Source organism: Maylandia zebra, linkage group LG6 (genome assembly GCF_041146795.1).
Source record: "Maylandia zebra isolate NMK-2024a linkage group LG6, Mzebra_GT3a, whole genome shotgun sequence".
NCBI classification, from domain to species: Eukaryota; Metazoa; Chordata; class Actinopteri; order Cichliformes; family Cichlidae; genus Maylandia; species Maylandia zebra.
Window position 1 is genome coordinate 6,554,523 of NC_135172.1, and position 23,991 is coordinate 6,578,513.

The window sequence follows — 23,991 nt, forward strand, 5'->3', positions numbered from 1 at the left end:
TTAATTCAGGAAAACCAGATTCCATAAGCTCATTATCGTGGTGTATAGTTTGCATTTGTATTTTGCCAGAGTGGGGCCATTCAGTGGTTCTTTTGACTGCTCCACCAAGACGAGAGTTGAGGTCAATGGATATATTTGGTGATGTTTGTCAGCAGGATTATGATGAAACTAACAATTTGAATTTCACAGAACTTGACAGGTTACCTGTTTGTACATGTAACGAAGCATAAAGTCGAGCAGGAAGGATTTGCCCTTGCGAAAAGCTCCAGCCACAGAGACGACGACCACATGGAGGTCCTGGACCTTCTTCTGCAGCAGCAGTTGCTCCAGCACCTGCTCCTGCAGGAAGAATGAATGCTCCTCCTCATTTGCCACTACAATCTGCACAGGCTGGGGCCTGCCCACTTTCTCCTCCTCTTCCTCCTCCAGCAGGTCATAGTCCTCCTCTTCACACCTCATCTGGGATGCGCATGATTTAAAACTGTGGCCACCTGAGAGGGGGAAAGTAAGCTTAAAATGTGTCTGAAGGCTCAGAATGCAGAAATGATTGGTCATGACTGTTCACTGGTACAAAGCAATAACTAGCCAATTAAAGGGATTTACAGCCTGTGTTCTTATTATCAATTATCATTTGTAGCAAAAAAATATCGTTTTCAGTTGTCTCAACATTCATGAACATTGCTGTTAAATATAACATGACTTTCTAGCAATTTAATTTTGGCAACTCTACATATAACAACCACTTGTGAAACAGTTGGTTGTGAGTGCTTAGATAAATTACACTCACTTCCAGATTCTTTAAAAATCAGTGTGGAGTTTGGAGGGGTGGGTGGCAGCTACATTGATCCTGTTATTATATGGGAGACCATTTCTATTATTTTTGACTTGGATAATTCAATTCAATTCAATTTCATTTATATAGCGCCAAATCACAACAAGAGTCGCCTCAAGGCGCTTTATATTGTACAGTAGATCCTACAGTAATAGATACAGAGAAAAACCCAACAATCATATGACCCCCTATGAGCAAGAACTTTGGCGACAGTGGGAAGGAAAAAACTTCCTTTTAACAGGAAGAAACCTCCGGCAGAACCAGGCTCAGGGAGGGGCGGCCATCTGCTGCGACCGGTTGGGGTGATAATGAAACTCATCTCTCAATGCAAAGTCGAGCCAAATGTATTTATAAAGCAAATAAATAAGAAATAGAAAGGAATATATAGATTAGGAATAGATTAAATAGATGTTAGTGGGTGCTAAACATATATAATAATGACTGAAAAAATACACAGGAGAGACAATAGGTTTTCAGACAGACTCAAATGCCACTACATCCTTACAGATTTATTTCACCAGTAGGCAAATAAAGAGTCCAGAGTGTGTACTGAGGGCACAAAGAACAGAGGTGAGCCAATTAATACCTCCTTTAACCTCCTAGGACCTGGCATCCACATATGTGGACATCACATTTTGAGTTATTTAGACTTCAATACTAAATTTTGCTCTACAAGGGTCTGATATCCACTTACGAGGACATTATACTGCTACTGTTCTATCAAGATTTTAGACGAATACCCTCATTTGTGGCTCTTATTTTTCTTAAAAACAAAAATAAGGTAAAAAAAAAAATAAATCTGGTAATTCTTTGTTTTTACATTCATCAGGCCCCAATATGCCCAAATAAAAAAAATGCATGCTGTGGAAGAGTTCGGGTCTTAGGAGGTTAATTCAGTTTTTATTTAATAGAACCATAAGCATGAAGAGTAAGAGTAATAAAGATGCACATGTTATAACTTAATATAATAAGCTCATTATAGTCTACTTAATTTTCTATTATGCTGGAAGTCAGAAACTCCCCGATCTGTGTGTTACCAGTATTAGTGAAATGGCCTGCAAAACTACAGTTAGAGTACAGTAACTGTACAGTTACATTAAGGTAGCCCTGTCATTACAGGGCTACCTTAATGGTTCACACCAACTTTACAAGCAATTGTCACAAGGTAACAGTACAAAGATTATGACGCAAATCACACAATCTTAATCAGTAATAGTAATAATAATAATGGATTGGATTTATATAGCGCTTTTCAAGGCACCCAAAGCGCTTTACAATGCCACTATTCATTCACTCTCACATTCACACACTGGTGGAGGCAAGCTACGGTTGTAGCCACAGCTGCAGTAACATCCTTTTTACAGCTAACTGTTGATCTGACACAGCTACACATTGTCATCGATAACAATGACTAGGAAAATTGCTCAACATCTAATTTTATTGATGTGTCATATTACAGAAACACTTATATGGTTTAAGAACTACAATATACTACAGAAATACATTGGAGAGTATCGCCTTGACTGCCTGCCAAGACTACACTCAGTACTAACAAAGAAAAATGTAGTGTGACCATTAAAACACAGCATAACAGGAGGGTGGAGAAGATGGAAGAAAGATGAAAGGGAGACTTTGAAAAGTGTGTGAGAATATCACAGTCGTCCTGCGACTGCAACGCACAAGTACTTAAAAGATCAGTGCCCTGGAGCTGTGACGTCAACTCTGAATAGGTACATTTGAGGAAGTTAAATTACTGTGAAATTTTTATTAAATGGGAGGTCTGGATTTTCCAATAATATGCTACTTTGATAATACAAAGTTGTCTGTAAACCTAGCCAAAATCCACAAACAAATACTTTATTAGTGGAAGATGATATTTACCCATAACTTTACATGGTTCTACTCAATGGAACAAGAGAACCATTATCAGAAATAGAAAAAACACTGGATATAGAAACAGTTTCATGATAATGGTATTTTTATTAATCACCATGACAATGGTAAATTTTTACAATTGGAAGCATTCCAAGTCAAATTTTACATACAATATTCTTATTGTCATTACAAATTGTCAATGCAATTACAAATTGATCAAATACATGACTTCTCATGAGAAAGAAAGAAAGAAACAAAGAAAGAAACAAAAAAAACAAAAAAAAGGGGGGGGGGGGGGGGTCGGTGACAACAATATAATCTCTAATAAATATTATAAATATGAGAAATGGCCAATACCTCCAAAACACAGACACTTTTCCAATTTCAATTCAGTTTTATTCATATAGTTCCAAATCAAAGAAGCAGTTGCCTTATTGTAAGGTAAAGATCCCACAACCCTATAATAATACAACAGAGAAAACCCCAAAAAGCTTGCTCATCAACCCCTTATGAGCAAGTGCTTTGACAACAGTAGGAAGGGAAAAAAAACTCCCTTTTAACAGGAAGACACCTCCAGCAGAACCAGGCTCACAGGGGGCAGCCATCTGGCCCCCTGACCAGTTAGGGTAAGGGGAAGAAGACAGGGAAAGGACAAGCTATTGAAGAGAGCCAGAGATTTATAATAAATAATAACGAAATGCAGAGGTGTATAAACAAAGTGAAAGGGGCAACTGAAGAAGAAACACTCAGTTTCTTCTACAATTTTGACTGCATTTGCTCATGGGAACCTCCCAGCAGCCTGGACCTTGCAATGTAACTAAGGAAATATTTAGGATCACCTGATCCAGCCCTAACAATATGTTTATTAAAAAAAGGAAAAAATATATATTTTGAGTCTAATCTTAAAAGTAGAAATAGTGTCTGTCTCCTGAATCCACAGAAGAGGGGCCTGAAAACTGAAGGCTCTGCCTCCCATTCTACTTTTAAATACTGAAGGAACCACAAGTAAGCAGTCTGAGAGCAAAGTGCTCTAATGGGGTGATATGGTGCTATAAGGCCATTAAGATGGGACCTGATTATTCAGGACCTTGTGTAAATTCAATTCTAGGTTCATTTTAAAATAATCTTAATAACTGTTATTCAGCTGCTGAGACTCTAAAAAATGTGGTTTAAAGTTTGTTTTTTTTGTTTTTTTACTGTTAATGCTATCCTTTCAGATTTTAACATAAGACTTAGGTGTTATAAAACTGAAGATTTAAACAGTTTTAGATACATTATACACTCTCAAAGCACTTTGTTTGAATAAAATGTTAGATTGAAAAACACAGCAGCAGAAGGTTTCACAGAAGTGTGATTACTTCTTCTAATTTCATAACATGATCCAGAGTCCACATAATCAACGGATTCACCCTGGAGGCAGGGCCAAGGCGGTTCTCTGGGTCCAAAGGTTAGGAGAAGCTTCATGCTTATTTTTTTATTTTTATTTTATAAATTACACCTGTCCTGTGCCAGATGTTCTGTTGACCCACTGAGAAAGACATTATTTTTGTGACATCAGGAGGACTGACGCTCATCGCAGGGATCAAACAGGACTCATAATCTTCACCAGCAGCTCCCTCAGAGGGAAGTCTTCAGACCTCCACTATCCGCTCGGCCAATAAGATGGACAAACCCAACATGTCATGAACAGTGTGTTCATCAAGAGTGAACACATAACATGATTTTTCTGTTGTTGTTTTCTGGGTGGTGCTGAGGGCGGCTCCTGTAATCAAAAGGAGAAAAGAATCATTACAAACTGTAAAATGTGAAGTGTATCTCTCAAATCTGAAATAAAGTGGTCAGAATTCAATGGTGGTCACCTGCAGGAAAACAAGAGACAAACACACATCATTAGCATTGTTTGAGCTGCTGCCCGAGTACTGGACAACATATTAACCTCCTAGGACCTGGCGTCCACATATGTGGACATCACATTTTGGGTTATTTAGACCAAAATATTTAATTTTGCTCTACAAGGGCCTGATATCCACTTACGAGGACATTATACTGCTACTGTTCTATCAACATTTTAAACGAATATCCTCATATGTGGCTCTCATTTTTCTTAGGAACAAAAATCTGGTTAAAAAAAATAAAATCTGGTAATTCTTTGTTTTTACATTCATGAGAACCCAATCAGCCCAAATATCAAAGAGAAATTAAAAATGCCTGCCGTGGAAGAGTTCGGGTCTTAGGAGGTTAATGCTTCACATCATTTCTCTCTAGCGATATAACATGTACAGAGTATTGAACATTTAACTTTGTGAACAACACCTAATTAAGAACCTAATTTTGCCCTTTTAAACAAGAACACTTGAAACAAACTCAGTTGAGGAAAAAAAAAAAAAAAAAACTCACTCTCTCTCTCTCCCCCCCTTTCAAACCTGTGGCCGGTCTTTATCCTTCAAGCTCAGGTCATCTACCAGAGGCTTATGAGCTTGGGGGTCCTGCAGAGTATCTTTGCCGTTCCTAGGACTGCTCTCTTCTGGACAGAGATATTAGATGTTGTTCCAGGGATCTGCTGGAGCCACTCACCTAATTCCTGACAATTGCTGCATTCTGTAGTCAGTATCCGTAATGATCTCACTGAGGGGGTTCAGGCCTATGCAGAACAGCAGTGGGTAGATCCCGCACTTGATGGTGACTTGCGCTATAGATTTGAAGTTGGCCTCTAGTGTTGTTTGCCACATCACCAGTGAGTTCCTGATGAAGGCTGTTAGGGTCCTGTTGATCTTGTACAATTCTAGGAATTCCAGGATCCAAGTGTGAGCCATCAAGTCATAGACCTTCTTATAATCAATCCAGGCAGTGCACAGGTTAGTCAGCCTAGTCTAGCAGTCTTGGGCAACTGCTCTGTCAACCAGTAGCTGGTGTTTTGCTCCTCTGATACTCCTACCAATTCCTTTATGTGCCCCGCTGATGTATTGACCCATGTGCCTGCCAGAAGCCTCCACGTGGTACTGACGCAAGTTATTAGCCGGTGGTTGGATGGGACTGATCCTTTGGTTCATTTGTGTAGTTAGGCGCTCACTGACAACCTACTGGCTTCTTCAGCCAGTGGGTGTGAACCATGCTGGGGCCTGGTGGCAGTCCAACTCTTCATACTGGAGACCTTTTTCTTAAATGTCTGCCACTGTGATGGTTACTGGACCCTGTTCAGGGTTAGTGCAGTGGTCTGCTTTTAGATTTACAAGCCACTGAGCATCGCCGTTATGTGTTGCGTCCTTCTCTCGTATGCTCTTCCAGTATTACTCAGTCTCCAGCCTTGGTGGTGCTGTTCTCATATTGTTCCCCTGCCACTGAGAGCACACCTTGGATTGTTCCTTTGGGAACAGCTAGTTTATTCTCCTGCCTTCTATTTCTCAGCTGCTCGGCATGTAACATGCAGCAACATAGAGGAAGTGGCTGACTTCCAAATGACATAGCATTTGGGTGGTACCTCATTAATCTCTAGCCGTGAGAGCAGTTCCTTCTTCCAAATGTTGGAACACTGAGCTACTAGTTTCGCCATCAATCTGGATGCTGGGTATGGAAAATTCCATAGGTCCCTCATCCATTCATGCAACTATTTCCGCTGGGGTTACTTATGTAGCAGCTTCCAACAGCGCCCTATTTTTGTCTCTTGCCCACTTATTTTGTCTTGTTCCACTTGTCATCTGTGTGTCCTGGTTACTCAACACCTGACGCGGACCTTGTTAATCCATGCGACAGATCAAAGACGTGAGGAAGGTGGTTGGCCAACTATCGGAGCTACAGAAAGGGGAAATTAAGAAGCTGCCCAAGAAGTATAGCAAGCTGCCCATAACCGAGGCCTTAGAAACTGCCAAGCAAAAACTGAGCCTTTTCCAGCCGCTTCAAGAGGGTTAGGGTTAGAGAAATAGAAGGCAGGAGAATAAACCAATGTCAGTGTCAGGGGAACAGTATGAGAACAGCAGCAAGGCTTGAGACCGAGCAATACTGGAAGAGCATATGGGAAAAGGACGCAACACATAATGACAATGCTCAGTGGCTGGTGGATATAAGAGCAGACCACAAAACCCTGCCTGAACAGGGTTCAGTAACAATCACAGTGGCAGACATCCAAGAAAGGGTCTCCAATGTAAAGAGTTAGACAGCACCAGGCCCTAACATGATTCACTCTTACTGGCTGAAGAAACTGACTGCACTCTATGAGAATCTAACAGTGCAAATGAAGCAGCTGCTAGTCAAGACACTTACAATGGTTAACTGAAGGCCGGACAGTCCTGTTCCCCAAGGATCCTTAGAAGGGTCCAGTTCCATCAAACTACGGACCAATACCCTACCTCAGTACCCCATGGAAGCTCCTGTCAGGTATAGGGCTGGGCCATATTATACAGTTCACGGTAATACTGGTATAATGTTGGGCAACGGTAAGAAAATGAAATATTGCGATGGGTATATGGGTAAAACGCGCATGAGCAGTGCCTTTGTTTTCATACGCACAAGGCGATTATGCCTTGGTTATGCTGAGGATATGTCGGCCAATTTCCACTGGAAATGCCTTTTGGTTAAACTGTCAGCAAGGAATTTGCATTTGCACTGTTAAATTTTTAATAAAAAACAGCTGCTTGTTTAAGTAAAAATACATTGATGTTTGTTTGGTTTTTTTTGCACTAATAAAGTTGTGGAGTTGTAAAATATTTTGTCTAGTGTCAATTATATCATCAGTTATATCGTTATCGCAAATTTTCAAATGTATATCGTGATAAATATTTTTGGTCATATCGCCCTGCTCTAGTCAGGTATCATAGTAGCTAAAATGAATAGGCATATGGCTCAACACATGAGAGGGGGCACATAAAGGAATTGGCAAAGCTACTGGCAGACAGAACAGTTGTGCTAGACTCCAAGACCAGGTTCACCAACCTGTGCACTGCCTGGATTTATTATAAGAAGGCCTATGACTCGATGCACCACAAATGGATCCTGGCATGCCTAGAACTGTACAAGATCAACGGGTCCCTAACAGCCTTCATCAGGAACCCAATGCAGATGTGGTAAAGAATGCTAGAGGCCAACTTCAAGCCCATAGCGCAAGTCACCATCAAGTGCGGGATCTACCAAGGAGATGTTCCAGTTCTGCATAGGCCTGAACCCCCTCAGTGAGATCATTATGGATACTGACTACAGAATGCAGCAATTGTCAGGAATTAGGCGAGTGGCTCCAGCAGATCCCAGGAACAGCATCCAATATCTCTGTCCAGAAGAGCGAAGTCCTAGAAACGGCAAAGATACTCCGCAGGACCCTCAAGCTCCCAGGCCTCTGGTAGACTATGGAATGCAGCAATAGCAATGCAGACATAGAAGCCACTGTCATCAAGACATGGAAGCTCCTTACCATGCATGTAGGGTTTCACCCCAAATCTAGCACCCTGAGACTGTACGCCTAAATAGAAGGAAGGTATGCCTAAGAAGGAAGGAGGCCGGGGACTAGTGAGTGTCAGTACCACAGTCCAGGACGAGACAACGAATATCCACAACTACACCAGAAAGATGGCCACCACCAATGTGCTCAGTGAATACCTCAGGCAACAGAAACCTAAGAAATGGGAGCAAGAGGAGGAACTATCATGGAGTCTCTAACACAACAAGCAAGCCCCCAGGTACAAGGCTGTGTATAGATACCCCTGCTTTCCTATTATAATCCTGTTTCTTTTAGTTTGTGAACATCAGCTGTGTAAGACACAAACGGAAATCAGAAACTGGGACTGATTTTACAGGCTGTATTGTGAGAACATTTTCGATCTTCAGTAATTCTTCTTCTGTTAAAACTGAATGAAATCCATCAATGAGGGTTTAAAGTGCATTTTCTTTTATTAATTTGGTGTTACTGTCATTACAGATGTAAGGGAGACACAAAAATGCTGCCATTTGCATATATTTTATAATCAGCTCTCCAAAAGAACTGAAGGAGAGTCTAACTTGTTGCTCTTACAGAATAATACTCATAAAAAGTACAGTAACTGTCATGTTAGTTAGTGACTGAGCAGCTAGAGTGGCATTTTTCCATTGCTCTTATAAACAGTTTTAGTGCCTGATCTTCAGCTGCAGGTCTGAACATCTTTCCATTGAGTACAGCAGCAGAGCTCTGACTGTACAGCACTGACTTTAATGTACATTCAAGCTCAGAGTGACTTGTTTAGTCAAGGTATATTCATTCACATGCACGGATTAGCTACCAAACACGGCTTTCCCCAACAGATGACTGCTCAACTAAGCTAGCTATCTCAGGATGTTAATTTCTGATTATCTTACAAACTCACATTCAACTTACCGAAAAAGTGCAGTTAGGCCTCTGGTCCTTCTGTCGGTTAATCCAGTTTACTGCAGAACACCTCATGCTGTCAGTTTGAAACAGTCGTGGTTTTGGAAAGTAAATCCTGGCCCTCCTCTCCGCGTCCTGGCTCTATCAGCCATTCCAGATTAGATATAGGCAAGTTTCTCTGTAACAACAGTTGCCAGTCAAAGCTGTCATGATGACGTTGACCCCAATAACAGCATTAAGTTATTAACTAGAATCCAACCTGTGAGAAAGGAGACCCCTTGAACAATGAGAATTGCTAATAATGGCATAAAGCATATTTGTGAAAAATCTGATAACATGGAGGAGCCGGGGTTTATGACCTATACTGGAGCCAGACACCAGGGGACAAGCTGTTAGGTCGTCCATGTTTTCTACAGTTATTGGTTGAAAACACTGACTTCAAATTCATATGTTTCATGGGTCATTATTTTAATTGGCTGGAGAAGAGACAGCAGGGTGACATTTATAGCTGGGCAACTTGAACAGGTAAAGCAAATATGCACTGTAGCCTGGAACAAGAGGTATGCCTACAGGAAGCAAAGATTAAAGGAGTGAATAAATAATCGTTGACTAATAAAAATTAACTGACAGATTAGCCACAAACTGACTACCAAAATAATCTTTACGTGAATATTAGAGAATATAGAATATTAGAGTATTTAGAGAATAAAATAATTAATTGCCTTTTATTTATGGGAAAATGCTGACAGTTCTAAACAAATGCAATACCATTATTGCCATTTTCAAATAAATGCATTAAACTAAGCACTCTTTACAGTGTGAATATGTTCTATATAGCATGGCTGTAGTCTTGAAGGTTGAGTCTCCTTGCAGGAATCAATAAACTGGCAGTCGAAGTGAAAGTCTGCTGGATGGGGGAAAAAAACCCAGTCTAATTCTAGAAGCCTCAGCTTTCCTCTTGATTATAGTCCTCTAAGAGGAATTATACACTACTATACACTTCAGGCCTGACCTGAAGTGTATAGTAAATAAAACCACTATTTACAAAAGTCAGTTTTAACCTTTGGATGAGTAAAGCTCCTTGTATGGCAGCAGTGATGCTTCACTGACCTACAGAGCCACTTAGATTGAATAGAGACATGTAACCAGGACAGATTTAACTCTTTGGGTGACCTGGTCCCCATTCAATTTGTCATAAAAGCAGTGATGTTGCTTATGCTATGATGTTGCTTATGCTATATGAAAAAGACAGTCCGTGCTTTAACGTTCTACTTACGAGGGCCAGCAAATCAGAATAAAGTTAACTGAAAGGGAGGAAGACATCTAGAAACTCTTTGTTTCAGATATTTGATAAACTCAGAGGGGTCACTGAGGTACACCATTAGACAAATGAAGATCATCTGAACTGTGAATAATGCAAAGCTATTAATGTATCCAAGCATAAACATACTGTACTCTTCTGGATGAAGATTTCAAAGAGATCCATCTATTAATATCTATCATCCATCTCCCTCATACTGTATTTATAATCTAAAACTTCAGTTATGTTTTACTAATTTTAGATTTATAGATAGATAGTAAAGTGGAGTAAGAAAGTAAAGTAAGATTACAAAGAAAAGGAAATTGAGTAAATGCATTTTGTTAAAAGTCAAAGTTTATGTAAAATGACTAAAAACATATTTACATTGTTTAAAAAAAAAAAAAAAGGTTCTTTCAGTTATTGTGAACTGCTTGTGAAAAATGTAATTTCCTGCATATGATGGGTGAAGGTAGCACAAGGTGGGAGAGAAGAGGAAAAGTAAAAAGAGCGCAAAGAGACAGTGTGCGATGACACAGAGCAGGTGGAGAAGTTAGCTTGTTTTCAAGTATTTTCAGTGAGTGAGTTCAGACTTTTCGTCACGAGAAGTCACAGTTTGTGTCTGTACCCATGTTGGCAAGACACGGTAAAGTTTCAGCGTGAAGCTGCTGGACAGGACAGTGTATTTTGTTTTCTGCTGCTGGTGTAATTATTAAGATGGAGCAAGGCTAACACAGCCATTTGCTAAAAAGGACTACTGTAGACTGCCAACTTTGCCACCAGACTGCTCATGGTTTTTGGGAAATGCAGTAAATCTATTAATCTAGGCCTGATTTGTAAAAGGTGGATGGGCTCTGCCTCGAAAAGGTGGATGGATGGGTTCAGTCATTCGGGAGGGGTTCAGAGTAGAGCTGCTACTCCTCCACATCAAAAGCAGATAGGTAAGGCTGTCATGTCATAGGTAGGACAGGGCATTAAATTTAAATCTAAAATAAATAACGCTATGGAACCCTGAAAATAAACAGTCTACATGCCACGCCCCCTTTAGATTCACCCTTTCAGCAAGTTGCCCAATTTAAACATTTCTCCAGTGTCTGTCCTTTGCTATTAAAACACATTAGAAACTATATTCAGTCAAAATTCTGCTAATCTGTCTTAAAGTGCTTCTATGAAGAAGCCCAGGGCTTATCAGAGAATTGCAAAACCAATAACCACGCCCTAAGAATTCCCATTAGGATCAGGCTAATAAGTACAGGTCTATAAGCATCAGTGCTGTTGCAATATTCAGTCTGAACTTGAATCTGTCAAGATAATAAACATACCAGCACAAATACATACAAATCCCATGACATCTTTAACAGCAAACATTTCCAGCTTCTTCTTCAATGACATAAGAAACTCTGTGCTTAAAAACAGGGTAAAGAACAGTGAAGGCTTTTTGATATTACAGTCCACCAACACTCCCCAAACAGACTAAGGAGTTAGTAAACTTTAAAAATCCAAGATTTCCTAAACAGCCAGCTCAGGGAAACCAACACAGCTGTCCTGGTATCCTTGAGAACCTTGTAAGCAGATTATTATGAACTACTCTAACCTGATACTGGGTGTCTTTCACGAAAACCACGATAGCATTGCTTATGCGTTTTATTTTTTCCAGTGACAGGTAACAACTACTGGCAAGTAATTCTTTGAAGCTCCACAGCTAAATAGTAGAGCATTCCAGTATTAAGGTAAACTTACCTCACTGCTTATTCCTTCTGACCTCTGTCCATTAAATCGTTGACTTACATTTGAGATCAAGGGTGCACAATCAGAGCTCTTGCAAAAATAATACAAGTTTCGTCGATACTAGAGAATTAAAAAGCTGGATTTTTCAATTCAGATCTTCATTTACAAATGTTAATTTCATGAATTTCTTAATAAGAGAGGAAAGCCATTCAACTGGCAATTTTAACTTTAGTTGGAATTCGAAGTTAATTTGTAATGTGTGTACCCTAAGGCCTAAGGCATAAAGCTATATTACATTTGTAACGGTGTCCGCTGTTATAGCGCCTCGTTATCCAGTGCGTCGTACATTAGCCTAGCTAAAATTACACAGCAAGTTAAGTTAGCTAGTTGCTAGATAATAGACGAATACAGGCTTCTATTTACTGTACATTGACAGATCGGTTCAGCGGCTGTTATAATGACATGTTCTACAAGAAGGAACATCAGCTCAAGGGGTAAGCAGTAGCAGGAAAAACAAACAGATTCAGCTGCAGGTGAGGACAGCTGAGTGGCTTCACACCGGCTTTATTGTAACAACACACTGCACAGCGAGAATGAGTCGTCCCCGGCTCAAAGAACGCACGCTCAGTGTCATAATCAAAACAATCTTTTCAGTGATATTTTATCGGTCGAACACAGCGGGAAGCTCAAATTCGCAATAATATGCGAAACAACGGCTGAGGCGAATATTTGGCGAAGCGGAGCGCTGCATTGTCATTTCATAACCGTTGTTATCTATCAAACGCGCACAAACACACTGCGGTTAAAACCACACAAAAACTCTTCTTACTAGAATCTTTCAAGTCTCAGAGCATTAATTACCTTCTTTAAATATGCTGCTTTTATGACTCCGCTGTTTCAACCTGCTCTTCTCAGCCGCCATCTTTCTTAACCCGCAAATATCGGCAGACCGCTCTGACGTCACCGAACTCAGAGCGGCAGTAATGTCCGTGGGGTCCTAAAATACACAACCAGCCTGTTCCTCGTGTAAATTGGCTTCTGTTCTGCAGCCCTCACTTTCCATGGTTTTATGGCAATATTACTAGGTAAATACCAGAGGTAGGAATTAGACACCTTTGAGAAGGGAAGTGGACTCAACAGTACCTCAAAATTCGGTTTCTTTAAATGGTCAAAAAAGTGGATCCAAAAGCAGAGGTGGGTCGAGTATCCAAAAATTGTACTCAAGTAAGAGTAGCATTACTTTAAAATATTACTCAAGTAAAAGTGAAAAGTAGTCTTCAAAAAAGTTACTCGAGTAAGAGTAAACAAGTACTTCGTGAAAAGACTACTCAAGTAGCGAGTAACCGTTTGAAATGTCTGATTTATTTTATAAATAAATGCTATCAGACAAACCAAAAAAAATAAATATACAAATTTTAGTATTTTCAAACGGAATATATGTAAAAACATGAACAAAATAAGGCACAACAATTCTAATTTCAAGATTTCAGATTTTCAACAAGCTTTTTTCACCAATACCTACAGTAAATAATATAAATATATAAACAGTGCAAACAATTTCCAGTGACAAGATATGCTGTAAACTTTATATTCATTTTTGTTCCAAATGGCACAGCAGCCTCAGAGAAAACAGAACGAGACATCTTCCTCATGAAGGGTTCTCCCAAAGACAAGAACTAACAGACTTAAAAACTCCTTTGTCCCACACGCCATCAGACTGTTTAACTCCTCCCTGGAGGGGAGAGGGAGGGGAAACAGGAGGACAAAGGAGGGGGGAACAACTAAGCTGTAGTGCCTCTTCACCTCACTGTGCAATACCTTTTGTGCAATACTTTTGTAAATAGTCAACGGTGCAATACTTGAAATGTGCAATTCACTTGTATTTTTATTTTTATTCCTATTTATTCTATTTATCCCCTTCGTATATTTTATTTATATTGTCTCTGTATTTATATATATATGTGTGTGTGTGTGTGTGTGTGTATTATATATATATATATATATATATATATATATATATATATATATATATATATAATATTCTGTAACTCTGTAACTTCTGTCGGTGCTGTGCTTTTTTGGAAATCGAATTTCCCAGAGGAACCCACCCGAGGGATTAATAAAGTTCTATCTAATCTAATCTAATCTAATGTACATACAAGGGAGCTCAGTTTACCATACATTGTATGGGTGTGCATTTATTTCTGCATATTTAGCAAAAATGTGCCATTTCTTGACTCAGTAAGGTGATGGTTAAGCTTCAGCAGCAGTTTGCTCTCAAGGTTCTTTCTGTGAAGCTGTAACTGTTTAGCAGTGAACAGGAGTCCTGCATGACTGAGAAGTCCTTCACAAGCTCCAGATGCAGGAAGAGCAGTATTGATTTTGATCAACAGCTTCTTGATGTGAGGGACGCTATGCAATAGATCCACACCTCCAGTGAATGGACATGAAAGGTACCTCTCCAGCCCTGCTTCTGGCTTTTTTGACCCCATGGGTCCATCATCTTAGTCGAATAGGCCGCTGTTTGCCCTAGCATCATCCAGCTCTGTGTCTAGGTGATGTCTGATGAAGTTGAGACCTGTGGAAAGATGTATGGTTTTCAAAAGAATTAGGTCTGGTCATTATAGTGCTGTATACACTGCCAAGCTGTGGATGTTTGGCAAGAAGATTTGATCACACTGGAGATGTTTTTTACTAACTCTTGTAGAAAAACAAAATCTTGTCATTCATATTCCGCACAAACAGTTTGCAATGAATTCCAGATTAAGTTTAAAATAAGAATGCGTGCAAGGCTAAGCAGGGCTCGCAAAATTTCAAATTCCCTGGTAGCCCTTCGGGCAGGGACTCTTCGGTTTTTGGTAGCCCAAAATAAATTTAAGTAGCCCGAATAAAAAAGAGAGCAATTTTTTGATTGATGTTTTGTTTCCTGTTTTGTTTCCTTTACAATATTATACATTAAAGTATATTATTGTAACGGAAACAAAACATTAATCAAAAAATTGTTGAAACGCAAATTACAACATTGAATAAAAATTACAATCATCAACTCAAATACTTGATTCTAATTGAACAGAAATTTCTATGAACTTGTAAGAACTGTGTAGGACATGAATCAGTCTGTGTCAGATCCTGAATTTGAAATTTCCACTGAAGTCACGGGTAAGAGGCAAGTGGAACCAAGATCGAGGCCCTTTGCTTTTTGAAGTTTGCAAAGACTGCTAAATTGTGCCAGTGGTAGTTCACTCTTTGCAACATAGTAGCTGTTCTAAACAGATCTTTCAGGTTTATTTTTAGTATGTTATTTGCAATTGGTGTTTGTTCCGGGAAAGATATTGCAGACTGAGCAATAATGCATTTCTTGCATTTTTCATGGGTTCTAATGGGGGCCTTTCTTAAAATTACTGGTCCCAGTAACAAAGACACTTGTCGACTCAGAAATCGAATGAAACTCACAACACACCCGGCAGAACATTATGTTATTTACACGGGTGCACATAAGTGGTCCGCATGTGCGCATTCGCTGTCAAAATAAAAGACGCGTACCAGATAAGAAGTTGCAACGTGCGTTTGCGTCCATATAAAAAGCACTGTTTTTGTCCGCTAGAGTGGGATTTTCAGGGCACATTCTGCACCACATCTGTGCGTTCATCATTTGTTTGAAGCCAGCTCACCTCCTGCAACCACTTTTCCGAGAATACGTGCTTCTTTTGCGGTTCGGACTCCTTCTGACATTTCTTTGGAGGTGGAGGAACACCAAAGTAATTGCTTAAAGGAGCTTGCTTCTTCGACATCTTTAAGAGTTCTAAACAAATGTCTGTCCTCCTCCAGAAAATCTTATGTACGCAAACACGCATTGCAACTTCTTATCTTGTGCGCGTTTTTTATTTTGACAGCGAATGCGCACCTGCGGACCACTTATATGCAGCCCTGGTTATTTAGCTCGTCATATTGCAGCCACGGAAATTCTTTTGTCCATGAAACCATAAAGCTGCACTTTCTTTTTGCCTTATAGTCTGATTTGTCATAACTTTTCCGTTTCGTGGTAAGCTTTTCTTTGGCTGTCACTTCTTCACCCTGACCTGTCTTATTTGGCTCAGCAGAACTAAAATATATATCCTGCTGCTTTTACACACGCACTCACATAACGCTCAGCGATTCTCTGCGCGATCAACCTCTCACATGTTTAAGCTTGCTGCGGGAGATTTCACTTGTCATGTTTGCATAGTAAGCTAACGATTGATAAGACGATGTCAGAGGAATTGGTGCGCAAATTATCGTCACTCACCAATCAGTGCTGTCGCTCTCTATACACAGTTCACGTGATTGCAAAGTGAAAGCAAAAAACAAGCGCAAATTCAAACGCGATTTCAATTTGTTGCATATTGACAGTGGCTCACCGATGCCAATGACATAATTACCCAGCTACATTTCCGAAAGAATGCAAAAGCATTGACATATATTTTTCCTTCCTATGATAGCCCAACAGGCAGGGCAGCGATAGATTTTGGTAACCCGACTGGAAAAATCGCTAGCCCCGGGACGTCGGGCTAGCAATTTTGCGAGCCCTGCTAAGCAGTGCTAGCCAATAGATCCTCCTGTTTGGCTGTTACTCTGGGAAAAGACAGGAAAGACTGTGATGGAAGCCGTGACTGGAGCTGCAATGTAGCCTATATAATATTTATATTGTACGAACGTGATAATTCTGTATATTGTAATAACGTGATATTATATTGTTCAAATGTGAAAGGTATATTGTTAGAACAATATACTTTTCCCTTTTCTATTTTTCTTTTGCCTTTGTGGCAGCTCTACGCTTCCGTATCCAAGTCTTTTCAATGTGGCCTCACAAAATTATCACGACTACAACAACCATGAAAAGAGTTGGATGGACATTGCTGCTCAATCACAGCTGCCTGGTCAATGTTTTTCATTAGTAATTTAGCAAAGTTGACGGTGGTGGTGTGTGTGTGCCTGTGTGAGTGAGTAAAAGACAGAGAGGGAGAGCCAGAGACAGATTTTATATGATAAGCTTCATGTTATGAATGCACAGTTTGAGCACTCAGGTCGCATCAGAGCATCAGGCCGTATAGTGTGAGACCCTGCATCGTGACCTATGAACTTCTAACCCCTGAGATTCAATTGTACAGTTTGAGCAGGAGCTGAATAAAGCAACTGAAAAAAATCGCAGCGTTTGCCCAGCTTAATGCAGACTGTTTATCCCTTTAAGACCTACCATAGAACCAAGTCCGCCAGAGCTTATATTATATTATTACATGCTGTGGAGCCATTTTTGGGAGCATTTCAAGTTGCTATACATCAATACAACCATTATAGCCCAGATTTTAATAATATGTATTCATTAAGTGCATAGTAATTACATAAATTGCAAAAAAGTGCAATAAACTACAATAAAATTGAAAATCGTTTTTGCTTTTTTAACATATATTTGTAGTTAGAGAAATTTAAGAGGCTTATCCCTCAAAACTGTAAATACAAAAAAGTTGCACAAAATAGTTTCCCACCACAGGAAATTTATTTTGAGTGTCTTCATAGTTTTATTTTTGAAATACACCAATTTTTATACACTGCAGGAAAAACGAAAGTAAATATTATACTGCAAATTTGCAAAAAAGCAGCATATGCATAAAAAAAAACTATTTCCAGCAGTGCAATATGAGTCCTAAACATCCCAGAAACGACACAGAAAGTCATAAAGTCAAAGATAACTTTTGAAAAGACAAGTACAGGCCCTAAGGCCCTCATGGTAAAAAAGACTACATTTCCGGGAAAATGACGTCACTTCCGGGCAGGTAATGGCGGAAATGCAAAAGTTCGCGCTGACGTCTAGTCCAACGTAGGAAGTGTTATGAACAGCTGATCGGATCGGCAAAGCGTGTTTCTGGAATATTATGTTTTTGTTCCTGCAAGCGCTTTTTATGCAGTTTTTGCAAAGCTTTATGTGGAAGGAAACCGTGACCTAGGACAAGCTGATGGCATAAGATGTAAGTACAACTCCTCCGGTTTCATATGCAAAAAAAATTTTTGCGCTAGCTTACATGGTTGCAGTGCTACTGGGATTTAAAAATAGTTACGCAAAACAGAGCGTGTCCGCTCCGATCGGCTCTAAAGGGTTAAACTAAACAAGCTGCTGTTTCACATAATAAACCCTGTCACCCGCAGTATTGCCTTCTGTTTTAACAGTTAAAGCAGTGGAGACGAGCTGTTTACATGTGCGTGGAACTCTAGCGTCATTAACCAGACTAAGGGCTTTGGAGCGTGATGTCACGGGGGTGGGCGTGGAAAGGATTTTGGCCTGATCCGCCATTTTGGGGGTCTTGTGGTGGACCACTAGAGGGCTCCACTCACACCCAGTGTATAGGAAGTGTGTCCCTGTGTTTTGTGGCGCGATATGCACAGTTGATGTTGGAGACGAATAAAGAAGGAGTGAGAACTGAGAGCTCTGTTTCGTTGATGCTTACCTCCACATTGGTGACCCCTGACTCGAGCATGCAACGGGCCGCAGATAACGCAGACTCCGCTATGGATGCATCAGCGGCCGCCGGACCTCCGCCTCCTGTTGCAGCTACGTTCGCTGTGGCGCTGAAACCGCCGGACTTTTGGCTCCATGACCCCCCGTCATGGTTTGTACACGTGGAGACTCAGTTCGCCCTTCGCGGCATCTCGGCTGACGACACGAAGTATCACCATGTGGTGGCCTCACTCGACCCGCTGGCCACCCGTCGCACGATGGCGCTCCTCCGGGACCCACCCGCCCAAGGGAAATACGCTGCCCTCAAAGAGCTGCTTCTTCGGCGCTATGCCCTCTCCGACGCTGAACGAGCCGAAAAGCTCCTCAACCTGTCAGGCTTGGGTGGCGGTACCGCACTCGAGCTCATGGAGAACATGCTATCGTTGCTCGGGCCGGATGACGGTGGTTTCCTCTTCGCCCACCTCTTCCTCTGCCAACTACCGGCCACCGTGAGAGCTGTCCTCGCGAACTCTCCGCTTCTGCCTGCGAAGGATTATCGCTCCCTGGCTGAAGAAGCGGATCGCATTCTCCTGGCTAGCCGCACTTTCGACGTTCACGCCCTGGCTACGGACACGCCGGCGGCACCTTCCACGCCTCCACCTGCCTCCCCCGGAGCTTCCTCCCCTTTGCTGACGGCAGGGATTGCTACACGCCGGCACCGCGGAAAGAGCATCTGTTTCTACCACCCCGCGAAACTGTCCGTCGCTCGGGAAGAGTTTGCAGCCATGGAGCGCCTTGGCATTGTACAGCGTTCGCACAGTGCATGGGCCTCTCTGCTTCACATGGTGCCCAAATCGGACGGTCGGTGGCGGCCATGCGGAGATTTCCGCCGTTTAAATAATGCCACGGAGAATGACCGTTACCCAATCCCCCACATTCAGGATTTTTCTGCCAATCTCGCCGGAACGTCGATTTTTTCTAAAATTGACTTGGTGCGGGGGTATCACCAGGTTCCCGTGCGCGCCGAAGACGTTCCTAAAACCGCTGTAATTACCCCCTTCGGCTTGTTCGAGTTTTTGCGCATGCCGTTTGGCCTGAAAGGTGCCGCCCAGACCTTTCAGCGGCTGATGGACTTTTGCGTGGGCTGCCATTCGTTTTTGTTTATCTAGACGATATATTGGTGGCCAGCTGCTCAGCGAACCAGCACGAGTCCCATCTGCGCCAGGTTTTCCAGCGTTTGGCAGCACATGGCCTGATCATCAACCCTTCCAAGTGCCAGTTTGGGTTGCCTGTTCTGGATTTCCTCGGGCACCGCATTTCCGCTGAAGGTGTGGTTCTGTTGCCCGACAGAGTCCAGGCCGTTTCGGCTTTTCCGCGTCCCACGTCGGTTAAAGCGTTGCAGGAGTTCTTGGGGATGATAAATTTTTACAACCGCTTTCTCCCCAGAGCTGCCCACCTGCTACAGCCACTCTATGCTGCCTTAAAAGGTAAAACAGCCAAAGATCCGGTTGACTGGCTGCCGGAACGCGTCCGTGCGTTTTCCGCAGCCAAGTCTGCGCTGACTGACGCCGCCCTGCTGGCCCACCCACTTCCGTCGGCGGAGATCGCGTTGACCACCGACGCCTCTGACGTGGCAGTGGGTGGGGTGTAGGAACAGCGGGTTTCAGGTCTCTGGCAACCGCTCGCCTTTTTCAGTCGTACGCTCCGGGATGCTGAACGCAAGTACAGTGTTTTTGACAGGGAGTTTCTGGCCCTGCACCTCGCGTTTTTTCCTCGAGGGTCGCAACTTTACTGCGTACGTTGACCACAAACCTTTGACGTTTGCGATGTCCAAGGTCTCTGACCCATGGAGTGCACGCCAGCAGCGCCAGTTGGTGGCCATTTCAGAGTTTACCACAGACATTCAGCATGTGGCTGGTAAGTCCAATCACGTTGCTGACTGTCTCTCACGTGTGTTGGTTTCTCCGGTGTATGTCGGCATCGACTACGCTGCCATGGCCGCCGAGCAACGTGCTGACCCGGACGTCCTTGCCCTTCAGTCAACAAAAACGGGCCTTGCGCTGGAGGACAGCCCGGTGTGGGACGGCGGTCCACACCTTCTTTGCGACGTTTCCACCAGCCGCCCGGTGGTTCCCCTTTCGTGGCGTCGTCGTGTTTTTGACTCGGTGCATGCCCTCTCTCATCCCGGCGTCCGGGCCTCAGTCAAGCTGGTCAGCGCCAGGTTTGTTTGGCCGGGTCTTCGCAAGACGGTGAAAGAATGGGCGGCGGTTTGTATCCCATGCCAACGCTCGAAAATCCACCGGCACACACAGGCACCCCTCGAACCTTTCCGTGTCCCGGGTAGGCGTTTTCGATCACGTGGACCTGGTTGGTCCCTTGCTGCAGTCACAGGGTTTCACGCACCTTTTGACTGTGGTGGACCGCACAACCAGGTGGCCGGAGGTGGTACCCCTGGCGTCCACGACAGCGGCGACGGTGGCCAGGGCATTTTTGTCAACGTGGGTTTCACATTTCGGCCCCCCTGCTGACATTACCTCGGACAGGGGCCCCCAGTTTGTTTCCGAGCTTTGGTCTGCTATGGCTGACGGCCTGGGAGTCAAGGTCCACCGCACCAAAGCATACCACCCGCAAGCTAATGGGATGTGCAAACAGTTTCACCGGTCACTTAAGGCCGCGCTCCGGGCTTCCTTAACAAGTGGCGACTGGGTCGACCGTCTTCCGTGGGTTTTGCTGGGATTGCGTAGTGCGGTTAAAGAAGACCTCGGGGTTTCCCCGGCTGAACTGGTCCTCGGCCAGCCTCTCCGGGTCCCCGGGGAATTCTTACCTGAGAGCCCTCCCCCATGTTTCGATACCTCTTTGTTGCCTTTTCGCCCCCGAAGAGACTCATTTCCTGTTCCTGGTCCTGTGCACCACTGCCTGCCTGACACTTTTGTTCCGAGTTCGTTGGACTCTGCTCGTTTCGTTTTCGTCAGGCACGATGCCCATAGTACTCTGCTGCGTCCACCATATGAGGGGCCATACAGGGTTCTTAAACCAGGCAACAAACATTTCATTTTGGACTTTGGCGGTCGGCAGGAAGTTGTCTCTGTTGACAGACTTAAGCCTGCACGTGTTATGCAAGAGGATCAGGTGGTCCCGGCCCAGGCCCCTCGCCGCGGCCGCCCACCTGCCACCGGGCTGATGGATTCTGTTTTTTCCCCCAGGAGTGACCCAAAATCAACGGAGTCCGAGTCGTCTGCAGCTTTTTCTGACCGCCAGTGCCAGCCTCGCTCCCGGGCTGGGTTGCCCTCTGTCAGTTCCCCACCCCCCCAGTTCAGCCGTTCCGGCCGTTTGCTTAAGCCCCGGGTCCTGGACTAGTTCTGCTGGGTGTTCGGGGGGGTGGGGGGGTGGGGCATGTGTGGTGGACCACTAGAGGGCTCCACTCACACCCAGTGTATAGGAAGTGTGTCCCTGTGTTTTGTGGCACGATATGCGCAGTTGATGTTGGAGACAAATAAAGGAGTGAGGACTGAGAGCTCTGTGTCGTTGATGCTTACCGCCACAGTCTAAACAAAGCGCAAGCGAAAAGGGAGCGAAGGCACACACAACAGCCACCATTCATATTTGCTGTGTGGTCGGCTGCAGTGTTCGATCGCTCGACCGGCAAGAGAATAAGCTTGAAAAGGGTTTGTCTTTTCATTCTTTCCCAACCTGGAAGCAACATGAGGCAGCTTGTGTATCAATGTTACCAAACGAAGGCGTGTAGCCTGGATAGCAGCTGTGAGACGAGCTGATATCCAGTTCTCTTCCATCTCCAGATATCTGTTGGTGCTCCAGACATTTTCATTCCGGTAAGTTCTAAATATGTTCATATCACTCTTTATAGCCTATTCGTTTTATTTTCGATGCGCTCTGAGCTCATAGCAAATTAGAACAAACATCCTAATGAGTGATTTTGCAGAACTACCTTCTATTTATAGAGTTGCTAATTATTTGGCATTATTGCAGCAAACCAGCCTATGAAATGGATGAAACATCATGACTGGGTTCCAGCACTACACAAGGGACCTGCTTCAAACATACTACCATGCCAATCAGATTACTTCTTCCATGTAAGAGTGAAGAGGTGACCCTTCTGGATAAGATGGTGAAGGTTTGCTGCGTTTGGTGAACAGTGTGATAATAAAACCAGGGAAAATGAAACCTGCTCCTGTTAAATATTCTTAAGTCTTTTGCTGTATAAATAGCGATTTTTTCTCTCTCCAAAAGATACAGTAAATAAAGTAATGTTAGTAGTGGGTGATATCATGTAAACACTGTCATGATTTTATGTAAACATTTTGTCATTTGTAAACTATAAATGACATGGATTCTACACTGTAACGGATGTGATGTTCTATAAAGTGGTTTTAATAAAAAAAAAAAAAAAGAGGCAAAAATTAGTTTGTTTCTTTATTTAACTTTTGAACAGTGGGACTCAGTCAGTACATATTTAGTAAATGCAAATTATTTACACGGCAGTGCACTACAGGCATAAATCTAGACCCCTAGATAAAACATTATGTCATTATAGCAGTGACAACTCCTCCACAGTAGCAGGTGGGATTTTTCTGTTTTGAGGACGGCTCCTTTTACCTTTCATTATGGATGTTCTGTTTATGTTTTGATCAAAAGCTTTTTTTTTGGGCAGCTGAAGAGGAGAAGTCTATCTTATGGCCAACCACTGACTGTATCTTGGTCACATTACCCAGCAAAACCCAGTATGCAGGTTCATCTGTAACAGTCCTTGTGCCACGATCAACACTGTTGCTCCTACATTAAACCAAAGAGCAGGTACATGGGTGCAGGTCTCCGCGACTCCGGCCATACAGGTGCAGTGGGCGGCTTCAAACTTCCCTGTGATGCTCACCATGACCCAAGGCTGCAATGCTGGTTCATTCATTCTTTGAGAGTGCAGGACCTGAAACACACACAGGCAAAGTGAATTTACAGAGAAGAACTATGAGCCAAGGCCGACATAAATGTGTTTAATCGACTTTATCATAAATGTAACAAAGTGTTTAGAAAGTTAGCACATACATGTAATTTTTCATTTCTTTATGTGTCCATCTATAGAATGCTGCATGTTATAGTGTAAATCTGCCTGTTCTCTGTCATCACTTTAGAGATAGAGAAAGCATAAAGTGACAATTATGAATCACTTAATATGATAAGGAGATTCTGCAGGTCATTAATCATTGTATAAAACTAAAATAAAATGTCAAGCTCCTTTGACTATAATAAATATGAATAAATCATTGCAATTTCTTTAACCATAAAGAATAACTAAATCCTTCAGGACAAGGACGCGCTGACTCCACAGATAAGGTACAAAAATATGTCAGGCTACGTCAATAGCGGTTGGTCTTCAGGGTTTCTACTCCACGGCCGTATTTCATACGGGTCCACATTTCCAATGCACGCTATTTTCTGCAAGTACCGCCGCT

The 23,991-nt window shown here is 42.6% G+C and overlaps 1 protein-coding gene across 2 annotated transcripts in view; it reads right to left on the minus strand.

The window, feature by feature from the left end:
- LOC101480478 (atlastin-2) overlaps positions 1-13,011 on the minus strand; it is a 39,486-nt gene extending 26,475 nt beyond the window's left edge. For both annotated transcript variants that reach the window (XM_004572624.3, XM_004572623.3), the window contains exons 1-2: positions 12,919-13,011; positions 205-491 (exon numbers count right to left, since the gene is read on the minus strand). In XM_004572624.3, the coding sequence (XP_004572681.2) occupies positions 205-491; positions 12,919-12,979 (348 nt within the window). In that variant the 5' untranslated portion in view covers positions 12,980-13,011. The remainder of the gene's footprint in view (positions 1-204; positions 492-12,918) is intronic.
- Positions 13,012-23,991: the final 10,980 nt, after the last annotated feature.